The 19,560-nt window shown below is 36.7% G+C and overlaps 1 protein-coding gene across 12 annotated transcripts in view; it reads left to right on the forward strand.

Moving 5' to 3' along the window:
* trioa (trio Rho guanine nucleotide exchange factor a) overlaps nucleotides 1-19,560 on the forward strand; it is a 130,671-nt gene that overhangs the window by 85,135 nt on the left and 25,976 nt on the right. For all 12 annotated transcript variants that reach the window (XM_089123116.1, XM_089123120.1, XM_089123117.1 and 9 more), the window contains 13 exons: nucleotides 3,003-3,177; nucleotides 6,534-6,729; nucleotides 7,881-8,047; nucleotides 8,174-8,293; nucleotides 9,667-9,858; nucleotides 9,995-10,144; nucleotides 11,532-11,646; nucleotides 13,705-13,820; nucleotides 15,181-15,303; nucleotides 15,843-16,037; nucleotides 17,235-17,350; nucleotides 17,454-17,520; nucleotides 17,662-17,771. In XM_089123116.1, coding sequence (XP_088979242.1) covers nucleotides 3,003-3,177; nucleotides 6,534-6,729; nucleotides 7,881-8,047; nucleotides 8,174-8,293; nucleotides 9,667-9,858; nucleotides 9,995-10,144; nucleotides 11,532-11,646; nucleotides 13,705-13,820; nucleotides 15,181-15,303; nucleotides 15,843-16,037; nucleotides 17,235-17,350; nucleotides 17,454-17,520; nucleotides 17,662-17,771 — 1,842 coding nt within the window. The remainder of the gene's footprint in view (nucleotides 1-3,002; nucleotides 3,178-6,533; nucleotides 6,730-7,880; nucleotides 8,048-8,173; nucleotides 8,294-9,666; nucleotides 9,859-9,994; nucleotides 10,145-11,531; nucleotides 11,647-13,704; nucleotides 13,821-15,180; nucleotides 15,304-15,842; nucleotides 16,038-17,234; nucleotides 17,351-17,453; nucleotides 17,521-17,661; nucleotides 17,772-19,560) is intronic.

Genomic DNA, 19,560 nt, shown 5'->3' on the forward strand with positions numbered 1-19,560 from the left:
ATATTTGTTTTGTTTTATATATGAAATTCATATATTGTATTGTAAATATTACATTTATTGTTATATAATAACTGGTGCAGTACTGGCAACTCTGAAATCACAGCATTAGTTCAGTTTAGCGTTCACACTGCATTTCTACGACTAAAGTTATTATTATTATTATTATTATTATTTTATAAAGGAGAGCAGATGAAGACATGTGGCTTGATCCTCCTCCACTTGCAAATTAGTCTCTCTACACATGTGAATTTCGAGGATGGCTATCTCTCCATGTGCTCTCTCTCTCTCTCTCTCTCTCTCTCTCTCTCTCGTTCTCATTCTGTTATTCTCTCTTCCTCTAGTGTCTTACATAATCCTGCTTTCATAACCGCCTAGTTAATTATGCAGAGGTAATACTTAAACCCTGAGAGCCCAGAGTTACAAACAGAAAGGTCCCCAGCTCACACCAACCCACAGAATGCCCAAACCGCAGAGACATTACACACTTACTGTACACAAGCTCTCTTACGCGTTCACATGAGATATCCGGATCTCAGCATTGCACTCAGTCATATTACTTGAGCCTGGTGTAATCTCGAAGCCCTGGTTGTGTTGAGGTTGTGGATCGGTCATGAAAGCGTTAATTATTGTGTTACTCCTCACGCCAGCCTTTCAGTATGATAAAAGCACATCACTATGGGAACAGACTTTCCGCAGAGATCCAGCACTGAAGCGTCAATTAAAAGCGAGGGCCTTTATTACCCCGATAACTGTGATTTTACTTTATTACACCATTTGTTTTTAATAAAGTTTAATCAGAGTTAACCCGCTTGTGCCCTTTGAGCCGGGATGAAAGGACTCTTCTGTCTTTTTTCTATCCCTTACAGACTCGTTTGAAACTGTTGCTTCCTCTTTTTCTTTTCCCCTTCACCGTCTTGTACAATTATTACTAAAGCTGTCCTTAAAATTAACCTTTTTAATTAAAATAGGATAATGTTGCATATTTTACATATTAACTTTCCAATGGGCTTGTAATCCTCTCACCCGTTCGCAGATAATGCATTAAGGACCATATAATTTCAATTTTTAATGAATTTAGAATCTCATTAGCACTGGCTTTTTGTTTTATTACATTTAAATTTCAAGCCTGGGGTCACATCCTCTTTCGGGCCCTAATATTTGTCGGTTTTTGTTAGTTTTAGGTTCAGTATTCTGCTGATCATTTACTTCTATCCCTCAAGAGGTTAGAGTAATAAAATTAAGCAAAATGTTGCTTTTTATACCCCATTTGCTCCTTTTTCACAGGCAGAGTGATAGAGACAGTGTTCAATCCATTCCACAATATGCAACATTTTATATTGTGTTGCACAGCATCTGCAGACACTTTATTTTCTATCCGTAAAAAATATATATATATATATATATATATATATATATATATATATATATATATATATATATAATTTTTTTTTTACAAATATCATCCGAATTGATAGCTATTCATTTTATTTATTTCCATCCAAAGTAGCTTTTGATGGGACAAAGATCAATTTAGAATTTAGAATCATATTTAATTAAATTTAGAAGAATAAAATTAGTATTAAATAATAAATCCCGTCAAAATGATTCAAAATGCAACAGAAAATAAACACTTGCCTCAGTAATCTTAATTGCCATTTGAAAACTCCTGATTCAAGAATCAGTGTTGAACTCAGAAGGTATCAGTTTGAATTGTTCTGTATCCTCAATAAACTTAAATAGTTTAAAAATAAAAAAGTAACTTTTGATCAGAACTACAGGTGAAACTCGAAAAATCTGAATATCATGCAAAAGTTAATTTAATTCAGTAATTACATACTAAAATTACATAGACTCAATACATGCAAAGTGAGATATTTCAAGCCTTTATTTGTTATAATTTTGATGATTATGGCTTACAGCTTATGAAAAGCTTTTCACAATATTCTAATTTAGAATTTGGGGTTTTCATAAGCTGTAAGCCATAGTCATCAAAATGATAACAAATAAAGGCTTGAAATATCTCACTTTGCATATATTAGTTTCACCTTTTAAGTTGAATTACTGAAATAAATGAACTTTTGCACGATATTCCAATTTTTCGAGTTTCACCTGTACATGGTGAAACAAAAGTTTCTACTGCCACATAAATTCTCTGTCTATCTAAAATGAAATTATATATATATATATATATATATATATATATATATATAAATCTGATTTGAGCTACAGTATGCATTTTGTATATTTGATCAAAAGCAGGTATGGGATAAACCCAGATGATAAAATAGCATCTAAAATGGTCAATTTGCAACAGTATTTTAAAATCTTAAAGGGTTTAAGTTGTTCCAAACCCGTTTGAGTTTCTCTCTTCTGTTGAACACAAAAGAAGATATTTTGAAGAATGTTGGTAATCAAACAGTTGACTGTAGCCATTGACTTCCATAGTATGATTAAAAAATACCACCATCAGCTGTTTGATTACCAACATTCTTCAAAATATCTCAACAGAACAAAAATACTCATTCAGGTTTAGAACAACATGAGGGTGAGTAAAGGATGACCGAATTCTCATTTTTGGGTGAACTTTCCCGTTAATGTGTGAAATGATCTTTTCAACGAATCAGTCGAACAGATTCATGAATCAGAATTAAACTCCTGATGTATCTGCTCTAACAGCAGACCTACTCACTACACAGCAAGTCATTTCTGATCCTTCCCAAGATTCCCTGTTTTGACCCCACTCACTCGAGCAATGAAGCAGATAATGGTCGGGATGTCTATATAAAAGCATTGTGTTTGTGTAAAGGTACAAATAGAGAAAACGGAGCTAAAATTCCTCAAATTTCATCAGACTTGGGCTTGAGAATTCTAACCATTCCTTAAATGAATAATTCCATTTTTATAACAGCTTTGATTTTCCCCAAAGATGAGTGTCTCTTTCTGTATCACTAAAACCATTCCGCACACACTAAAACACACGTACCTGTGCTGTCTTCCTGCAGAGACTCTGCCATCTCCAGCAACAAGACTCCTCACAACAGCTCCATCAACCACATCGAGAGCGTCCTGCAGCAGCTGGATGAGGCTCAGGCTCAGATGGAAGAGCTCTTCCAGGAGAGGAAGATCAAACTGGAGCTTTTCCTCCAGCTCAGGATCTTTGAGAGGGACGCCATTGACGTGAGTTCACTCTACATTTGATCAAGTGTCTGTGGAGGACAGTATGTGTTTTTTTAAGGGATACTCGACTTTTTTTGGAAATAGGCTCCTTTTACCACTTCCCCAGAGTTAAACAGTTGAGTTTTACGTTTTCTAATGTATTCAGCCGATTTTTTGATATTTAGAAGAATATCAGTAACCAGACAGTTTCTGGTCTCATTGACTTCCATAGTATGTTTTTTTCCTACTATGGAAGTCAATGAGACCAGAAACTGTCTGGTTACTGATATTCTTCTAAATATCAGAAAATCGGCTGAATGGATTTGAAAACAGTAAAACTCAACTGTTTAACTCTGGGGGAGTTGTAAAATGAGCCTATTTCCAAAAAAAGTGGAGTATCCCTTTAATTAAAGGTCCAGTTCCTCGCGATTCCATTTTTCAAACGTTAGTTAGTGTGTAATGTTGCTGTTAGAGCATAAATAATACCTGTAAAATGATAAAGCTCAAAGTTCAATGCCTAGCGAAATATTTTATTGAACAGAAGTCCCCTTTCAAAGCCTACAGCGAATGTCCGGTTTGGACTACACCCCTCTACTTCCTTTTTTTTGACCAATCTCCGCCCACAGGAATACCTATAAAACATATATTACTATTCAAAACTCGTGCACACTAGTAACTAAGGTAGGAATAAACAATGGACTTATTTTAAAAATTCAACAACACCATCGTTAAATTTGACAGACAAGCTTTTATAACAGTGTGTAACATTCAGCATTACAGTTTAACCAATTAAAAGTTTGATAACTACTAAATAAACAGCGTACCCCTTGCGTTTGAACAGGTTCTAATCGATTCTCTTCATCCATGTTCTCCGGGTCTGATTCAGGCTCAAATTGATATTTATATTAGGGTGACCATATTTTGATTACCAAAAACCAGGACACTCGGCCCGGCAAACAGATGGGCGTACTCAAATGATGCTTGAAGTTTACTCAAAGATACCTTATTAATTTCAATACATTTAAAGTAGGTTATGCCTCCTCTGTATGGATAGAAAATGGTTATATTGTTATATGAAAACAGGACATGTCCTGGGAAAACAGGACAGTTGGTCACCCTAATTTATATACATTTTTACTCTAACAATCAGCGCATGCATCTCCAATTCATGGTAATAGGCGTGACCTATCCGAACAACGTGCGAAAAGCTACTGTCCAATCACAACACAGGAACCGCTGGCACAATCAGAACTCGTAACATTTTTCTGAAGGAGGGACTTCATAGAGCAAGGAAGTCATCGGCCTGTTTTTTGGACAGTGAAAACAGCGGTATACAGATAAGTCAGTTGTGAGAAAAAAGTTAAATTGCACACTGTAAACAACACAATCAAAGCTTCAAAAAACATGAAGAACGGGACCTTTAAAGGGATAATTCACTGAGAAATTAAATTTCTGTCATTATTCTAAACTTTGAATCCTCATTTATTATTTTGGAAGTAGCAGCCAGAACATTTGGTTTTCCACATTTGGAATGACATGAGGGAGAGTAACTAATAGTCAACTATTCCTTAAACTAGGGCAGTATTCCCATCAGCACATAGTTAATGGCTCCTTGATGTCTAATATGATTTTCTAACAATTAATAAGCAGGAATCTTCAAGGATGATCTGCACCCGAAAGTGATTACTCTCTCGCTGTGTCCGAAATCTCCACTCAAACCGGGGGTAGGGAGTAGAGCACTTAATAGTGAGCTCACCAGCATAATAGAAACACCACTTTCGGACACTACTTGATCGTCTCTCGGCGCCGTTGATTACATCATCTGTCAGCTGTTGCCGAGCCGGCTCTGGGCTAAATAGATTTTTTTTAAATATTTACATTACATTTATATTGAGCTTATTTCTCCAAAATTTAAAGGGTTAGTTCACCCAAAAATGAAAATTAAGTCATTAATTACTCACCCCCATGCTGTACCAACCCCGTAAGACCTTCGTTCGTCTTCGGAACACAAATGAAGATATTTTTGATTAAATTTGAGAGCTGTATAACTACCACATTGGCTGCCTAAGGGACTGCCTCTTGACGGCCCAGAAAGTCAATGAAGAAAATGTTTAAATATCCCAAGTGACTACCGTGGCTTAACTATATGTTTATCAAGCGACGCGAATACTTTTTGTGCGAAAAAACAAACAAAAATAACGAGTTTATTCGACTATTTCTTTTCTTCCTTGTAGGCCAGAACGAGACTTCCTTATAGATTTCCACGACGCATGCGCGAGAATTGCGATCTGAAGTAGTGTAAGCTGGTGTAAGCAGATCGCAAATCTCGCGCATGCGTCATGGAAATCTAAGGAAGTCTCGTTCTGGCCTACAAGGAAGAAAAGAAATATTCGAATAAACTCGTTATTTTTGTTTGTTTTTTCGCACAAAAAGTATTCGCGTCGCTTGATAAACATATAGTTGAGCCACGGTAGTCACTTGGGATATTTAAACATTTTCTTCATTGACTTTCTGGGCCGTCAAGAGGCAGTCCCTTTGGAGCCAATGTGGTAGTTATACAGCTCTCAAATTTAATCAAAAATATCTTCATTTGTGTTCCGAAGACGAACGAAGGTCTTACGGGGTTGGTACAGCATGGGGGTGAGTAATTAATGACTTAATTTTCATTTTTGGGTGAACTAACCCTTTAAAAACTAAAAATAATGTTTGGCCGTTTCTGTTATAATGCGCTACTCCACACAAGATTATAACTTATTTTTACAATCAGCGCAATGCATGGTATGTATGTAGGGCTTGGGTTAGTGACCATCGGTTGTACACTACTTTTCAAAATGCATTCTGGGATACATTGCGTGGACTATATAGACCATTTCACAAGATGTAAACAACACTGGTCCAGAAGCACTTCCTGTTTCAGTTTTTTAGCACTACACAAAAGCTGGGATAAAATACAACCAACAGAACATTTAAAATTGAATCAAAAAGTTAAACAAGCATCTTTAAGATGTTTTCTTTACATGTGAAATAAAGAAAACAGTTACAAACTGAAACAGGAAGTGTTTCTGGACCAGTGTTGTTTACATCTTTTGAAATGGTCTATAGGGTATAATAATCATCACTATACATTCGGACAGCTCTTCAAAATGGCGACCTCACTATATAGTCCACTATATAGTGAGTAGTGAGTGATTTCGGACACAGCATCTCTCTCCTGATTGCATTGAGAGTTTATAAAGGAAGACATTAGCTTTTACATTTTAGAGCAAGGCTGGACAGATCACTCTGTTTCTTGTCCTGGGTGATCTCGCTGTGTCTGCCCATTAGTAATGGTGTCTGAGACTCTCAGAGTGCGCTGATGCTGGACATTTTTTTTCCAGATTATATCCGATCTAGACTCATGGAATGAGGAGCTGTCGCAGCAGATGAATGACTTCGACACAGAAGACCTGACGCTTGCCGAACAGAGACTACAGCACCACGCGGATAAAGCCCTGACCATGAACAACCTGGCCTTCCATGTGATCCACCAGGGCCAGGAGCTGCTGCAGTACGTCAACGAGGTGCAGGCGTCCGGTGAGGCCAACGGATATTAGAAAACAGCATGTTTTATTATAGCAATATGTAGGGCTGGGTAATAAATATTGATTTCTCGATATTAATCGATTCTCATTTTTACGAACCGATATCGATTCTTAAATCTCAAGAATCGATTAGTCATCCTGTTTCATTTGAATGAATGGATCATTGTATCGCGGCTGCGCGCATCTAAAAAAATCACAATAATCTTTGTCTTTTGTTACTATTGATATGAAACAAAGTCTCAATTTTCAAATTACGTCCATTTTCTTTAGAAATTCAAAAACATACAGTAAATAACGTTTTGGCGCTGTGGCGTGAGATCGCTCTGGCGCAGCTCTAGAGAAGCAGCAACGCTGATCTCTCTTCCGGCTTAATAATACCAGTCACAGCGCGAAATAAACATGAATGAGCATCTGAAAGTGTGTTAAAAGATAGAGTACAACTTATCGAAATCCATATCATGTCACATTGATTCACTCAATCAGCGTTTCAACCGTGGAAAGACGTCAGTTAAACAGCTTGTAATCAATGTCATGTATCGTCATATTTACCTCAGAAAACCCACATAAACTTGTTAGTCAGCTAGAAAAAATAACTCTAAAGAGAAGCATTTTGCTAAATATATACACCATATTACATATGCATTATAATCTTAATGTTCTTCACTATTTAATGCATATTTGAACAAATCTGGCAAGTTTTTATGACAGTCACCATTTAAATGTTTATATTTCATATAATCTTCTTATTATAAAAATAAGTGCAATTTGTGTTTGTATAGCTACAAAACAGTTAATTATTACCTTCATATTAGGCTAATGAAGCCTAGTAGGCTACAACTAGACTACCATAGTTTACAGCATTAGTTAAGAGATTTAATTTCAATGTCAATGTTTATGTCAATACCCAGCCCTAGCAATATGCACTTCTGGTGAACTTTTGAAATAAATGAATACGTTATTTCAGCAAAGACATAAAAACAGTTAAGTAAAGACATTTATGTTACAAAAAAATAAAATCATTTTCATATGAATGCTGATCTTTCTGTTTATCAAAGAACTGTCCCAAAACAAGAGTTTTCAGTCTAGCGGCTTCATTGTGATGGAATAAAATGAGAGCTAAGAGTGTTTCTTCTTGTTTTCCAGGTGTGGAGTTGCTTTGTGACCGTGATGTGGACATGGCCACCCGCGTTCAGGATCTACTGGAGTTTCTACATGAGAAACAGCAAGAGCTGGACGTGGCGGCGGAGCAGCACCGCAGACACCTGGAGCAATGTGTGCAACTGCGCCACCTACAGGCAGAGGTCAAACAGGTAATGCACGGGCTATTTTCAGAGTGGAACACTTGTGTAGTACTTACTGCATACCGCTCAGTGTGTACTTAATACTGTTTTTTTACACTGCACTGATGTGTCGATTTGTCTGTGTTAATGCTGTAGGTTCTGGGTTGGATCCGTAATGGTGAATCAATGCTGAATGCAGGTCTGATTACGGCCAGTTCTCTTCAAGAAGCCGAGCAGCTGCAGAGAGAGCATGAGCAGTTCCAGCATGCTATCGAGGTCAGCGCTCCTTATATTTTGCTTCAAACCATTACCATTTCCCCATGTTTCACCATTTTCCTGCCTTATTCTTATTATAGGCCTTTACCATAGATATAATAGATCAAAACATAAATATTGTCAACATTCATTAGTGCTAACTTGCCCTTTAACTATGGGCTTTTTTTTTTAACCACAAACATAAACTCGCACACTTTTCACAACTAACAATGGTCAACCGTGAATCCACCACAAGTCAATTTATGTATTATGTTTAACATCATTCTGTGGCCCAAATAATATTTCATACATTTTTATAAATCATGTGTTTGGAAATTGATGTATGATAAGTAGATTCTGTGATATGTTAAGTAACATTTGAACAAAATTATTATAACATAATACTGTATGTGACTGTACACCACAAATGAGGAACAGATGTTCATTCTTTGTTTGAATGTATTATACTTTTTTAACTTTTAAAATACTTTTTTAGAGTTAAAAATTGAAAGGTTGGCCCTGGAACAATGGCAAAACAATCTATACATCGCCGTTAAAAAGTTTGGGGTCAGTAAGAATTGTTCTTTTTTTTTTTTTTAAAGAAATGAATGCGGTTATGCAACAAAGACGCATTATAGTGATCAAAAGGGAAATAAAACACATTTATAATGTTCCAAAATGGTATTCTTTTGAACTTTATATTAATCAAATATTGATTTCTGCAAAAATATTAAGCAACACAGCATTGATAATAGTATAGTAGTAATGTTGCTTACACAGCTAATCGACATATTAGAGTGATTTCTGAAGGGTCATGTGACACTGAAGACTGGTGCAATGGTGCTGAAAATTCAGCTTTGCCATCATAGAAATAAATGACGTTCTAAAATAAATTTACATAGAAAAAAAATTGTAATCATATTTTTACTGTTTTTTACAAAAAAAAATATGCTAGTGTATGAAAAATGAATGAATGGTAAAATCAGCCCCTTAAAAAGTGTAGAAAAAACAAATGCACACAGCAATACAAATCCTCCTAATGGCTAAACATATTTATTGATGCCGTTTATCTGCATCTCGAGCTCATAAATGATCCAGACATGACCTGATCCTCGTGCTTTTGCTCTCTACTTCCCCTCCTTTAATGAAGAACCAGGATAACATCAGATCCGCTGTCACTGTATCGCTATTGGGAACCTGAATCTCATTTCCTCCAACCATCAGACTCAAATTCTGAACTGAATACTCGTCTAAAAACCTCACTTTGTAGACGAATAAGTTGTATCTTAGCATCCACAGTATAAGTATTCTGACTCCTGCCCCTCTATTCTGTTTATTAGTCTGTTAGTCCTTGTTTTTGTGTCATCTGACGTGTTTTCTCCTCCTCTCCACAGAAAACCCATCAGAGCGCCCTACAGGTCCAGCAAAAAGCCGAGGCCCTTTTACAGGCCAATCACTATGACATGGACATGATCCGCGACTGCGCAGAGAACGTGGCGTCCCACTGGCAGCAGCTCATGCTGAAGATGGAAGACCGGCTCAAGCTGGTCAACGCCTCCGTGGCCTTTTACAAGACCTCCGAACAGGTCAGTGGAAGACTGACGTGTCAAATGCTAGCGTGAATTTTGTTTGGCTATTTATTGACATTTAAGGCTTTTTATCATTCATATTGTCGTGAGTTTAACAGGCAGTTGAAGGCTCATCTTCCTGTCTGTGCTGTAGGTATGTAGTGTTTTGGAGAGTCTGGAGCAGGAGTACAAGCGTGAGGAGGACTGGTGCGGGGGAGCCGACAAACTCGGGCCCAACTGTGAAACCGACCACGTCAGCCCCATGATCAGCAAGCACCTGGAGCAGAAAGAGGCCTTCCTCAAGGTAACATCCAAACCCAGAGGACACATGTGTGCCTGCCAGTGTTTGCAGGTCCTTAAAATGTCTGCTGTTTAGTTAGTGTTGCTCTTTCTACAGGCTTGCGCTTTCCTAGCAGTTTGTAATCACCAAATAGCCCATGTTTATGCCATGTGATTGTTTTTATCTACTGTTGAATTATGACACTGTTTACTTTATGATGTTTATATCATACCTGCAAACTGACGCCCTTCAGCGAGGAAAGTTTCGATGGCTTTTTCTTTTCATATTACTTCTGTGTAATGCCCAACAAAGTAGTGTTTACAAGCGCAGTTCTGCTTTGTTTACAGAAAAAAAGTTGAATAATAAGTAATAATGTAATAGATACCAGTTACCATATATACACTGTAAATATATACACTGTTTATGTATGTGTGTGTGTATATATATATATATATATATATATATATATATATATGAAGAGTTCAGATGCAAAATCCTCTAAATGCCATTTGAAATTTTCTTCTTTAATGATTTTTGTCAAACTTGTATATTTAACTCCAGTAATTTCACTTAAATAACAATTAATAGGTAATTATCATTGCCATTTAAGTGAAATCACTGAACTTAAATATACAAGTTTGACAAAAATCATCATTAAAGATGGCATTAAAAATTAAAAATGGCATTTAGAGGCTTTTGCATCTGAACTCTTCATATATATGTGTGTGTGTGTGTGTGTGTGTGTGTGTGTGTGTGTGTGTGTGTGTGTGTGTGTGTGTGTGTGTGTATATATATATATATATATATATATATTAGGGCTGTCAAACGATTAATTGCGATTAATCTCATCCAAAATAAAAGTTTGTGTTAACATAATATATGTGGGTGCACTGTATATAATTATTTTATATATATAAATACATACACATGCTTGTATATATTTAAGAAATATTTTCATGTATATACTGTATATAATTTATATTATATATAAAATATAAATATTTTATATATAAATAATATTTTTTTCTAAAATATACATGCATGTGTGTGTATATATATATATATATATAAATATATATATAATTATACACATATATTAAGTAAACACAAACTTTTATTTTAGATGCAATTAATCACGATTAATCATTTGACAGCCCTAATATATATATATATATATATATGAATATCGAGCTGGGGTCATGTACAGTAGGTCAATGTTTATGATAACATCCTAAACCATAAAATGACTTTATATATATAAAGTCATTTTATGGTTTAGGATGTTATCATAAACATTGACCTACTATTCATTTTCTTTGTGCTGGCCTTAAAAAATCTTACATTTGTTTTTTTTAAATCGCTGCAGATGGGCTGTGTTTGGGTAATTTCGGTGTTGCGCTCTGTGTTTCAGGCGTGCACCTTGGCCAGGCGGAATGCCGATGTGTTCCTGAAGTACATGCACAGAAACAGTGTCAGCATGCCGGGGATGCTGAGTCACGTCAAAGCTCCAGAGCAGCAGGTCAAAAGTGAGTCACTGCCCACAGCTTTACGTCAAAACGCTCCGGATAATGACTCAGAAATGTCACATTAAGGATAAAAGTAGCATTTTATAACAGTCTGTCATTTGTAAACCTTAGTTCATATTCATGTTAGTTCACAGTGCATTAGCTAATGCTAACAGATACGACGTTTGATCTTAAAAATGTATTCTTAAAATGTCAAGAATAACATTAGCTAAGATTAATGTTGCTTTCTTAATGGCTTGAATGTCAACAAAAGAAAGTGTTATCAGGATAATATACAGTCAGACTGCACAGTTAAGTGTATAGTTAAACAGTTACACAGTTATGTGGACATACCCAAAACAAATTTGACTGTAGAATACCACATCTGGCCAATCAGAATCAAGTATTCCAGAGAGACATACTGTATAATAAACACATGGTCTCTGTAGCATTTCAAACCACAGGGCTACAGATGCTGCTCTCTGCATGTTCTCTTCTTATTTACCAGTCTTCCCTCTGCTGCCTGTCTGGGGACATGACAAAACACAGTCTGTCGTCCCCATAGGGGTTTAGCTACAGTGCTTGTTGATTGTACTTTGTGTATACATTCTGCAATAGCTCTGTTCCGCCATCTAGTGGCCGCCCTGTGCGCTACAACCTCACCGAGTTTCAGCATCTGGCCCACTTTGGCCCAGTTTAGCCCAGTTGTGAATGCAGCCCTCTTTTGCTCTGAGTGTGCTTACAATGACTCAGATAAGAAAAGCATAAATGGGTCAGTCCTTCGCCGCACAGAGATGGCAACTTACTGCAGAATGGTGACAGCCTTACGCCACTGGGAATCGTCCCTTTACCTTCATGAAACACACACACACACACAGATTTTGTCTTTAGTGCTGTCGATTTAGCATTAATTTAGTCAAATTATTGATGTGAAAATCAATTAATTTATAGATGTCCTAAATCAAGTATAATTATGTAAATATTTTATCAAGTAATAAGCCAGTCTAAAATAATAATCATATTAATAATGGATTTTCCTACCATCAAAAGCAATTTAAGCTTGAATTACCCACTTAATCTATAGTTTTATTAAAAATAATAAAATTGTTACATTTTACCCACTTAATATATAGTTTTATTAAAAATAATAAAATTGTTACATTTTTGTAAAAAAAAAAAAGTTTTGATTTAAATATGCATGGATTCTATCCATATTATAATACTATGTTATTATAGAGTGCCGAAGTTACAACGTCACTCTGTTGGCCAAAATGCGGAAGTGAGTTAGCATTTTAGCACTCCCGGTTCCCTCGCTCTAAAGTCTATGGGATTTTTGAATGGGTTTTTGCTAAATCGCCTGAAATAAGGTCTGTGATGAAAAAAGCCTCTAAATATTTTCACGTTTGGATCTATGACATAAAACACACAGTTAAAACCTGCTTGTGGTTTTTTAAACTTTATTGTGTCTGCTTGTGCTTTTAGAAAAAATTATATAGGGTTCAAAATGTATACATTTTGGATTAACTTGTAAAGATTACCTTGATAGACAAAAGTGTCTATGTAAGGGTCACAACTCTTTGTTAAACACAGATCTTATTTTTTTGCGATTTTCCAAAAGTCTATGGGGAAAATGCATAGCTTTTCGATCGAGGGAACCCATGTGCCGCTAGCTTCCGAGTTGTCCTACAAAGTGACATCATCACTTCGGCACTCTATTGTTACTATATTATGCTACACTGTTATTCTTTTCTTACCATGAGCGCAATTCAAGCAGTAGAATTACCCATTTGATTTATAAATCTATGATTAAATACATTTTATTGTATTAATGTTAAAATAATGATATCAATATCCATGCTTGCATATATGGTTAAAATATATTTGTCATTGAATCATTCACTGAAGAGATTTGTTCAAAAACGCTGATTAATCCAGTAATGACACAAGTAAAGTGTGAGACAAGTATTGCAATTTCTCCAGAATCGTGCAGCTCTAAGGTTTAACAGGACTTCAGGGACGTACCCTAGTGGTGCTGGTGTGTTGCATCATGCTGAAGAGTGTTCATGTGTGATTTTGTAGATATCCTGAACGAGTTGCTGCAAAGGGAGAATCGAGTTCTTCACTTCTGGACCATGAGGAAGAGGAGGCTGGACCAGTGTCAGCAGTATGTGGTGTTTGAACGCAGTGCCAAACAGGTTTGATGTCTCTCTCTTTCTCCATCTGTTCCTTTTCATGTCTGATCAGTCTGATTATTCCTCTTTTCTTGGCCCAAGCCTGAGACTGACAGACTGACTCAGTATCATGCCTCTATTTAAGATGCATTGCACAGAGACATGAATTATTTACCTTTTTCATCTTCTGTTTGTATGTGTGTGTGTGTGTGTTTGATGTGTTTGATGTGCCATAGCATGCACATATTTTCGGTTGATTCCTGTGGCTGGTTGAATAAACTTCTTAGATTATTCTTACAAGTTAAGCCAAGTTCACACTACAGGATTTTAAGCCCGATTTGCAAATCGTTGAGCTCGCCGACAGGTCAGGGTGTTATCGCGGGTGATGAACGCTTGCCAATCTGTTAGTATGAAAGAGCCAACAACGCATCAAAGATGCTCGCAGACGTGTCGCCGAGCCCAGAAAAATATCTAACATGCTAGATATCCAGAGCTGTTGCGCGACTCAACCTCAGTGATGTCATGAGCCCCAGCCAATCAAAGCAAGGAATGGGTTGAGGTCACTGGGTAAATCTTATTTTTTTCTTTTTTTGCATTTTTTCTTCTCAGAGCAAATCATCGCGCAAACAGTTTGAAGCACTGAATGTTGAATGTTTTGCATCATTTCCGGTTCGTCTTATCGCGGGAATTTTTCGTGACAAAACGTGGTTTGTAGACAAGATAGAATCGTTGTTGTCAACTCGTGTAGTGCGTGACCTCCTGTTGCGGATCAATCACGTTGTGTTGTGTGGTGTGAACTGCTCGACAACTTGAACACTCCTGATTTCACCGTGAGCAAGTCATGTTGTGTGAAACGCACAGTTCAGCCCGACGTTTTTTCTTTAAGACTGCTCATAAGATTAGATGTTTAAGACTGTCAAGTCTTAAGATAAGTCAAATCTTAAGATAAGATTTCTTTAAGACTGCTCATAAGATGTAGATTGTTCTAATTTGAATTAAGATATGTTTGATGAAATGAACAAGCGTCGGAGACTGATACAGAAGAGGAGAAAAGACTGAATAAAGTCGATATTCCAGTTTTATTTCTACTAATTTGTTTTTCATAGTGTTCCACTCAAACGAGTGCACGACATCAACATCTTTGTTCTCAGCCACTCCCTCTGTTCGCTGATTGGACGGTAAAAAATTGACCGGAGAAAACCAAAGAATACACCACAATCTCAGACTTAGTACTGAATTGAGCGGAAGTATGTAGGAGGGCGGAGCCAGGCTATGTGTAAACAGGGCCTGAGATGTGAATGAGCAGTGCTAAAACAGGGTGGTTTATGACACTTTAATCGTGTGTATTTTAAAGTGGGGTTTTTTCTGTTTTCTCATTGTCCAGGCTCTGGAGTGGATCCACGACACCGGTGAGTTCTATCTGTCCACACACACCTCCACGGGCTCCAGCATCCACCACACACAGGAGCTTCTGAAGGAGCACGAGGACTTCCACATCACAGCCAAGGTACAACAGCACCACAACGATGACAAGCTTTAAAGAAGTAGTTCACTTTTGAAAAAAAAAAACTTTTGCTGATAATTTACTCACCCCCATGTCATCCAAGATGGCCATGTCTTTCTTTCTTCAGTCAAAAAGAAATTAAGGTTTTTGATGAAAACAACCAAATGACTCGAAAAAAAGATTTCGAACAGGAGAGTCACGAACATCACAGAACAGAGCAAGGCGACCATTTGAGCTTATAAAACTTAAACTTTATTTTTTTTTTTTTTTAATGAGCGATCGTTTCGCTTGATAAGTCCCTTATTCATCGTCTGGAATCGTTTAAAGCCCTTTGAACAGTTTGCACTGAAACTGTCTTTTGGACCTTGAACAGTTTGGTGCCCAGAAAGTGTATTACATGGAGAAAAGTCCTGGAATGTTTTCATCAAAAACCTTAATTTCTTTTCGACTGAAAAAAGAAAGACAAAACTTTTTTTTTTTTCTCAAAACTACTCCTTTAACACTGTAGTTCCCTAAAGCTGATTCTGTCCCTGTGTCCTCAGCAAACCAAAGAGCGGGTGAAACTGCTGATACAGTTAGCAGATGGGTTCTGCGATAAGGGCCACTCCCACGCCGCTGAGATTAAGAAATGGGTCGCGGCCGTGGACAAACGCTATCGAGACTTCTCCCTTCGCATGGACAAGTATCGCACTTCTCTCGAGAAAGCCCTCGGCATCTCTTCAGACTCGAACAAAGCAGTATGTTGTTTTCTTCTCGTAATGTGTGATATTGAATCATACAACATCCTCATGAGTGCACACATGGTTTAGAGCCATTATCTGGACAAATAGTTTCCTTTTGCCAATCATCAAATGGCCTATATTTATCTATTGAGAAGTAGGGCTGTTTGCAGATTATGTAAGATCACTATTTACAAGATTCATTAAGCATCAGTAGTCCTCACAAAATTTAAAGTCTTCATAAGGTACATATTATGTTTCAGACTTTTTAAATAATAGTTTTACAAGATTCACAGCTATTGTAATATTCCTGAATGTAATTAGCATATTCATATTTTTTTCCTGATAATCTCTTCTGGAGGTGCTATTTATCACACGCTATTTAATTTAATTACAGTAATTAATTGTACACAATAGCGTAATCGGTTCTAAACGATTCTCATTCATGTCCATAACAATAAAACAAAAGCAAAATGTGTTGCAAACTATTATATTATTTATTAATATACTAAATTAGCATTTATTTTTATATTTATAATTTGAATTATATGTTCAATTTTTTGCTAGTTTATTTAGCTTTAATTTATATTTATTTCAGTTTTAGAAATTTTAGTACACTGTAAAAAATATTGTTGGTTTAACTTAAAAAAAAATGACGTAACCTGGTTGCCTTAACTTTAAGTTCGTTGTAATTGAAAAATTGAGTTAATACAATGAAGGAGAGTGATTTAATAATCAGAAACTCAAAATATTATGTTAGCTGAACCACATAAATTATCTGAGTTGACTTGACAGAAGAAAAAACGTTATGATTACAAATCATGATTTTTTTTTTTTTACAGTGTACTTTTAGTTTATAACAACACTGTTAATAACACAACCATTTACCACTGCCTGTATCTAATATCACCAAGAATGAACTATGTTTGGACAGATGTACAGGAATATCCTGTTATAGTGGATATTCAGAATAAGGTGTTTATGAGCCAAAGTTTGTATTACTATGTGGCATCTGTTGCAATCAAATTTCTTGAAACCAGATTATTTACTTGATCATGTTATGTTTACATGACACTCACACAATCAGAATATGGCCTCATTCCAGTTAATATCAGAAAATTTTTGTGCATGTAAATATAATCAGTCAGAAAAGTCCTGCAATAAATATGGAGTCAGAAGTATGCAGGACTAAACCAAGTTGTTTTTCATTTCCAGAGTAAAGACCTGCAGTTGGACATCATCCCAGCTAGTGCTCCAGGGTCAGAGGTCAAACTCAGAGATGCTGCCCACGAGCTTAATGAAGAGAAGCGCAAGTCCGCCCGCAGGAAGGAGTATGTCTTATTTTCTCTGAATGGACTCTGAAATGTTTAAAGAATTCTTAAATTTCAGAAGAAGAGAGATTTACATTTTCTGGTTTGTTTTCCATTTTCATAGCTTCATCATGGCTGAGCTGATCCAGACAGAAAAAACATATGTGCGAGACTTGCGAGAGTGTATGGACGTGAGTATTTTAGTCTATATTAGGTCGTTTTGTTCAGTGCTACTTGCATCAATTGTCCTGAAAACATTAGAAAAATGATTCATCATTGACTTCAGTCGATGATTTAAATAAATCTATCAATTTGATTCTTTATTCATCCAGACATATCTTTGGGAGATGACCAGTGGCGTGGAGGAAATCCCACCAGGGATTGTCAACAAAGAGCATATCATTTTTGGTAACATGCAGGACCTCTACGAGTTCCATCACAAGTGAGTTCACTAACACAAACACTTTAAAGGAGTATTTCACTTTAAAAAAAAAACTTTTGCTAATAATTTACTCACCCCCGTTTCATTCAAGATGTCCATGTCTTTCTTTCTTCAGTCGAAAAGAAATTAAGGTTTTTGATGAAAACATTCCAGGATTTTCTCCATATAATGTACTTCATTGGGAACCAAACGGTTCAAGGTCCAAAAGACAGTTTCAGTGCAGCTTCAAAGGGCTTTAAACGACACCAGGCGATGAATAAATGGTCTTATCTAGTGAAACGATCGGTTGAAGGAACCAAATGACTTGAAAAAAGATTCGTTCATTTTGATGAACAGGAGAGTCACGAACGCGCATCACAGAACGGAGCAATTTGTGCTTAAACTTTTTTATTTATTTTTGAAATGAGCGATCGTTTCACTAGATAAGACCCTTATTCATGTATTCATCGTCTGGAATCGTTTAAAGCCCTTTGAAGCTGCACTGAAACTCTCATTTGGACCTTGAACCGTTTGGTTACCAATGAAGTCCATTATATGGAGAAAATCCATGTTTTCATCAAAAACCTTAATTTCTTTTCGACTGAAGAAAGAAAGACGTGGACATCTTGGATGCCATGGGGGCGAGTTAATTATAAGCAAAAGTTGTTTTTTTTTTTGAAGTGAACTACTCCTTTAAACCTGAATCAATTCTCCAGTTCAGCATTCAGTTAGTTTCCTGTCCTCCATAAGTGACTCACGTGCATAGGCGGAAATCGCGGGGGGGTCGGGGGGGTCAGGACCCCCCCTATCTGAAGGTTGTCCCCCCCAAAAAAAACCATTAAAATATGTGTATTGTAAATAATGTAATGATATATTCTTAAAATAATTAAGAAATAAAATAACACAAATGCAAACGGGGCAATTACGAAAAAAGCGTTCTAAACATTTTGAAACCCCTCTCCCTTGCCTCACAGTGCGTTGGTCCACCGCCTCCGTCCCTTTTACCTCAGACACACACATTCCGGTAGCGGGAGAGAAAAACATAGTTTTTGAATAGTTGTGGAACTCCAGTAAAGGGGGTCGCACACCGGACGAGAAGCGTAGCGGCGCGTCGCGCAGCGCCACGTCTTTAAAATTCGAACACATTATTCTCTGAGTGTACACACACCGGCAGCGCCGTTCGGCGTCTGTCCGCGGCGCCCAGCGACGGCTCAGGACCGTGTTCAAAACCCTGCTGCGCCACAGAGCGCCATTTACATAGTTTTATATACAATTTAAATTATTTTTGTCTCAAATCGGTGCTGATGGATCCTGACTTCGCCCTATGCTGCAATATACATTTAGTTTTGCATTCATTTACAGAAATCAGCTGCTTGAATGACAATTGCTGATGTTATTGGATTTTTCAGGTGAGATTCTCAATTCATTCAGTGAACGGATGATCTGAGGTAAAGTTTTCAGACCGCAGACTCAGCAACGATTGTATTTAATTGTACATAACAATAATAACAGACACTATCTTCATGTCATTAAACATTACAATATTGGCCATACACTGATGAGAAAGCCCGGGTGCGCTGTGCATTTAGATTCTAACGCTTTCACTGTGATTTAGTTGGTTTATATCATTTAATATAGTTAAAGAATTAGTCAATGAATGAAATGAAATCGCTGCGCTGCGTGAGGAGAGTATGTAAACAGATTCGCCGCTGGCTTAAACCAGAAAGAAATTTTAAGAAGTATGAAATGGTCTCCATGCTACACTAATAATAGTAGTAAGGCTTTCCTCTGTATTTTTTTGCCTGTATTA

The sequence above is a fragment of the Pimephales promelas genome, chromosome 18 (assembly GCF_988280905.1).
Source record: "Pimephales promelas chromosome 18, fPimPro1.hap1.1, whole genome shotgun sequence".
Classification (NCBI taxonomy): domain Eukaryota; kingdom Metazoa; phylum Chordata; class Actinopteri; order Cypriniformes; family Leuciscidae; genus Pimephales; species Pimephales promelas.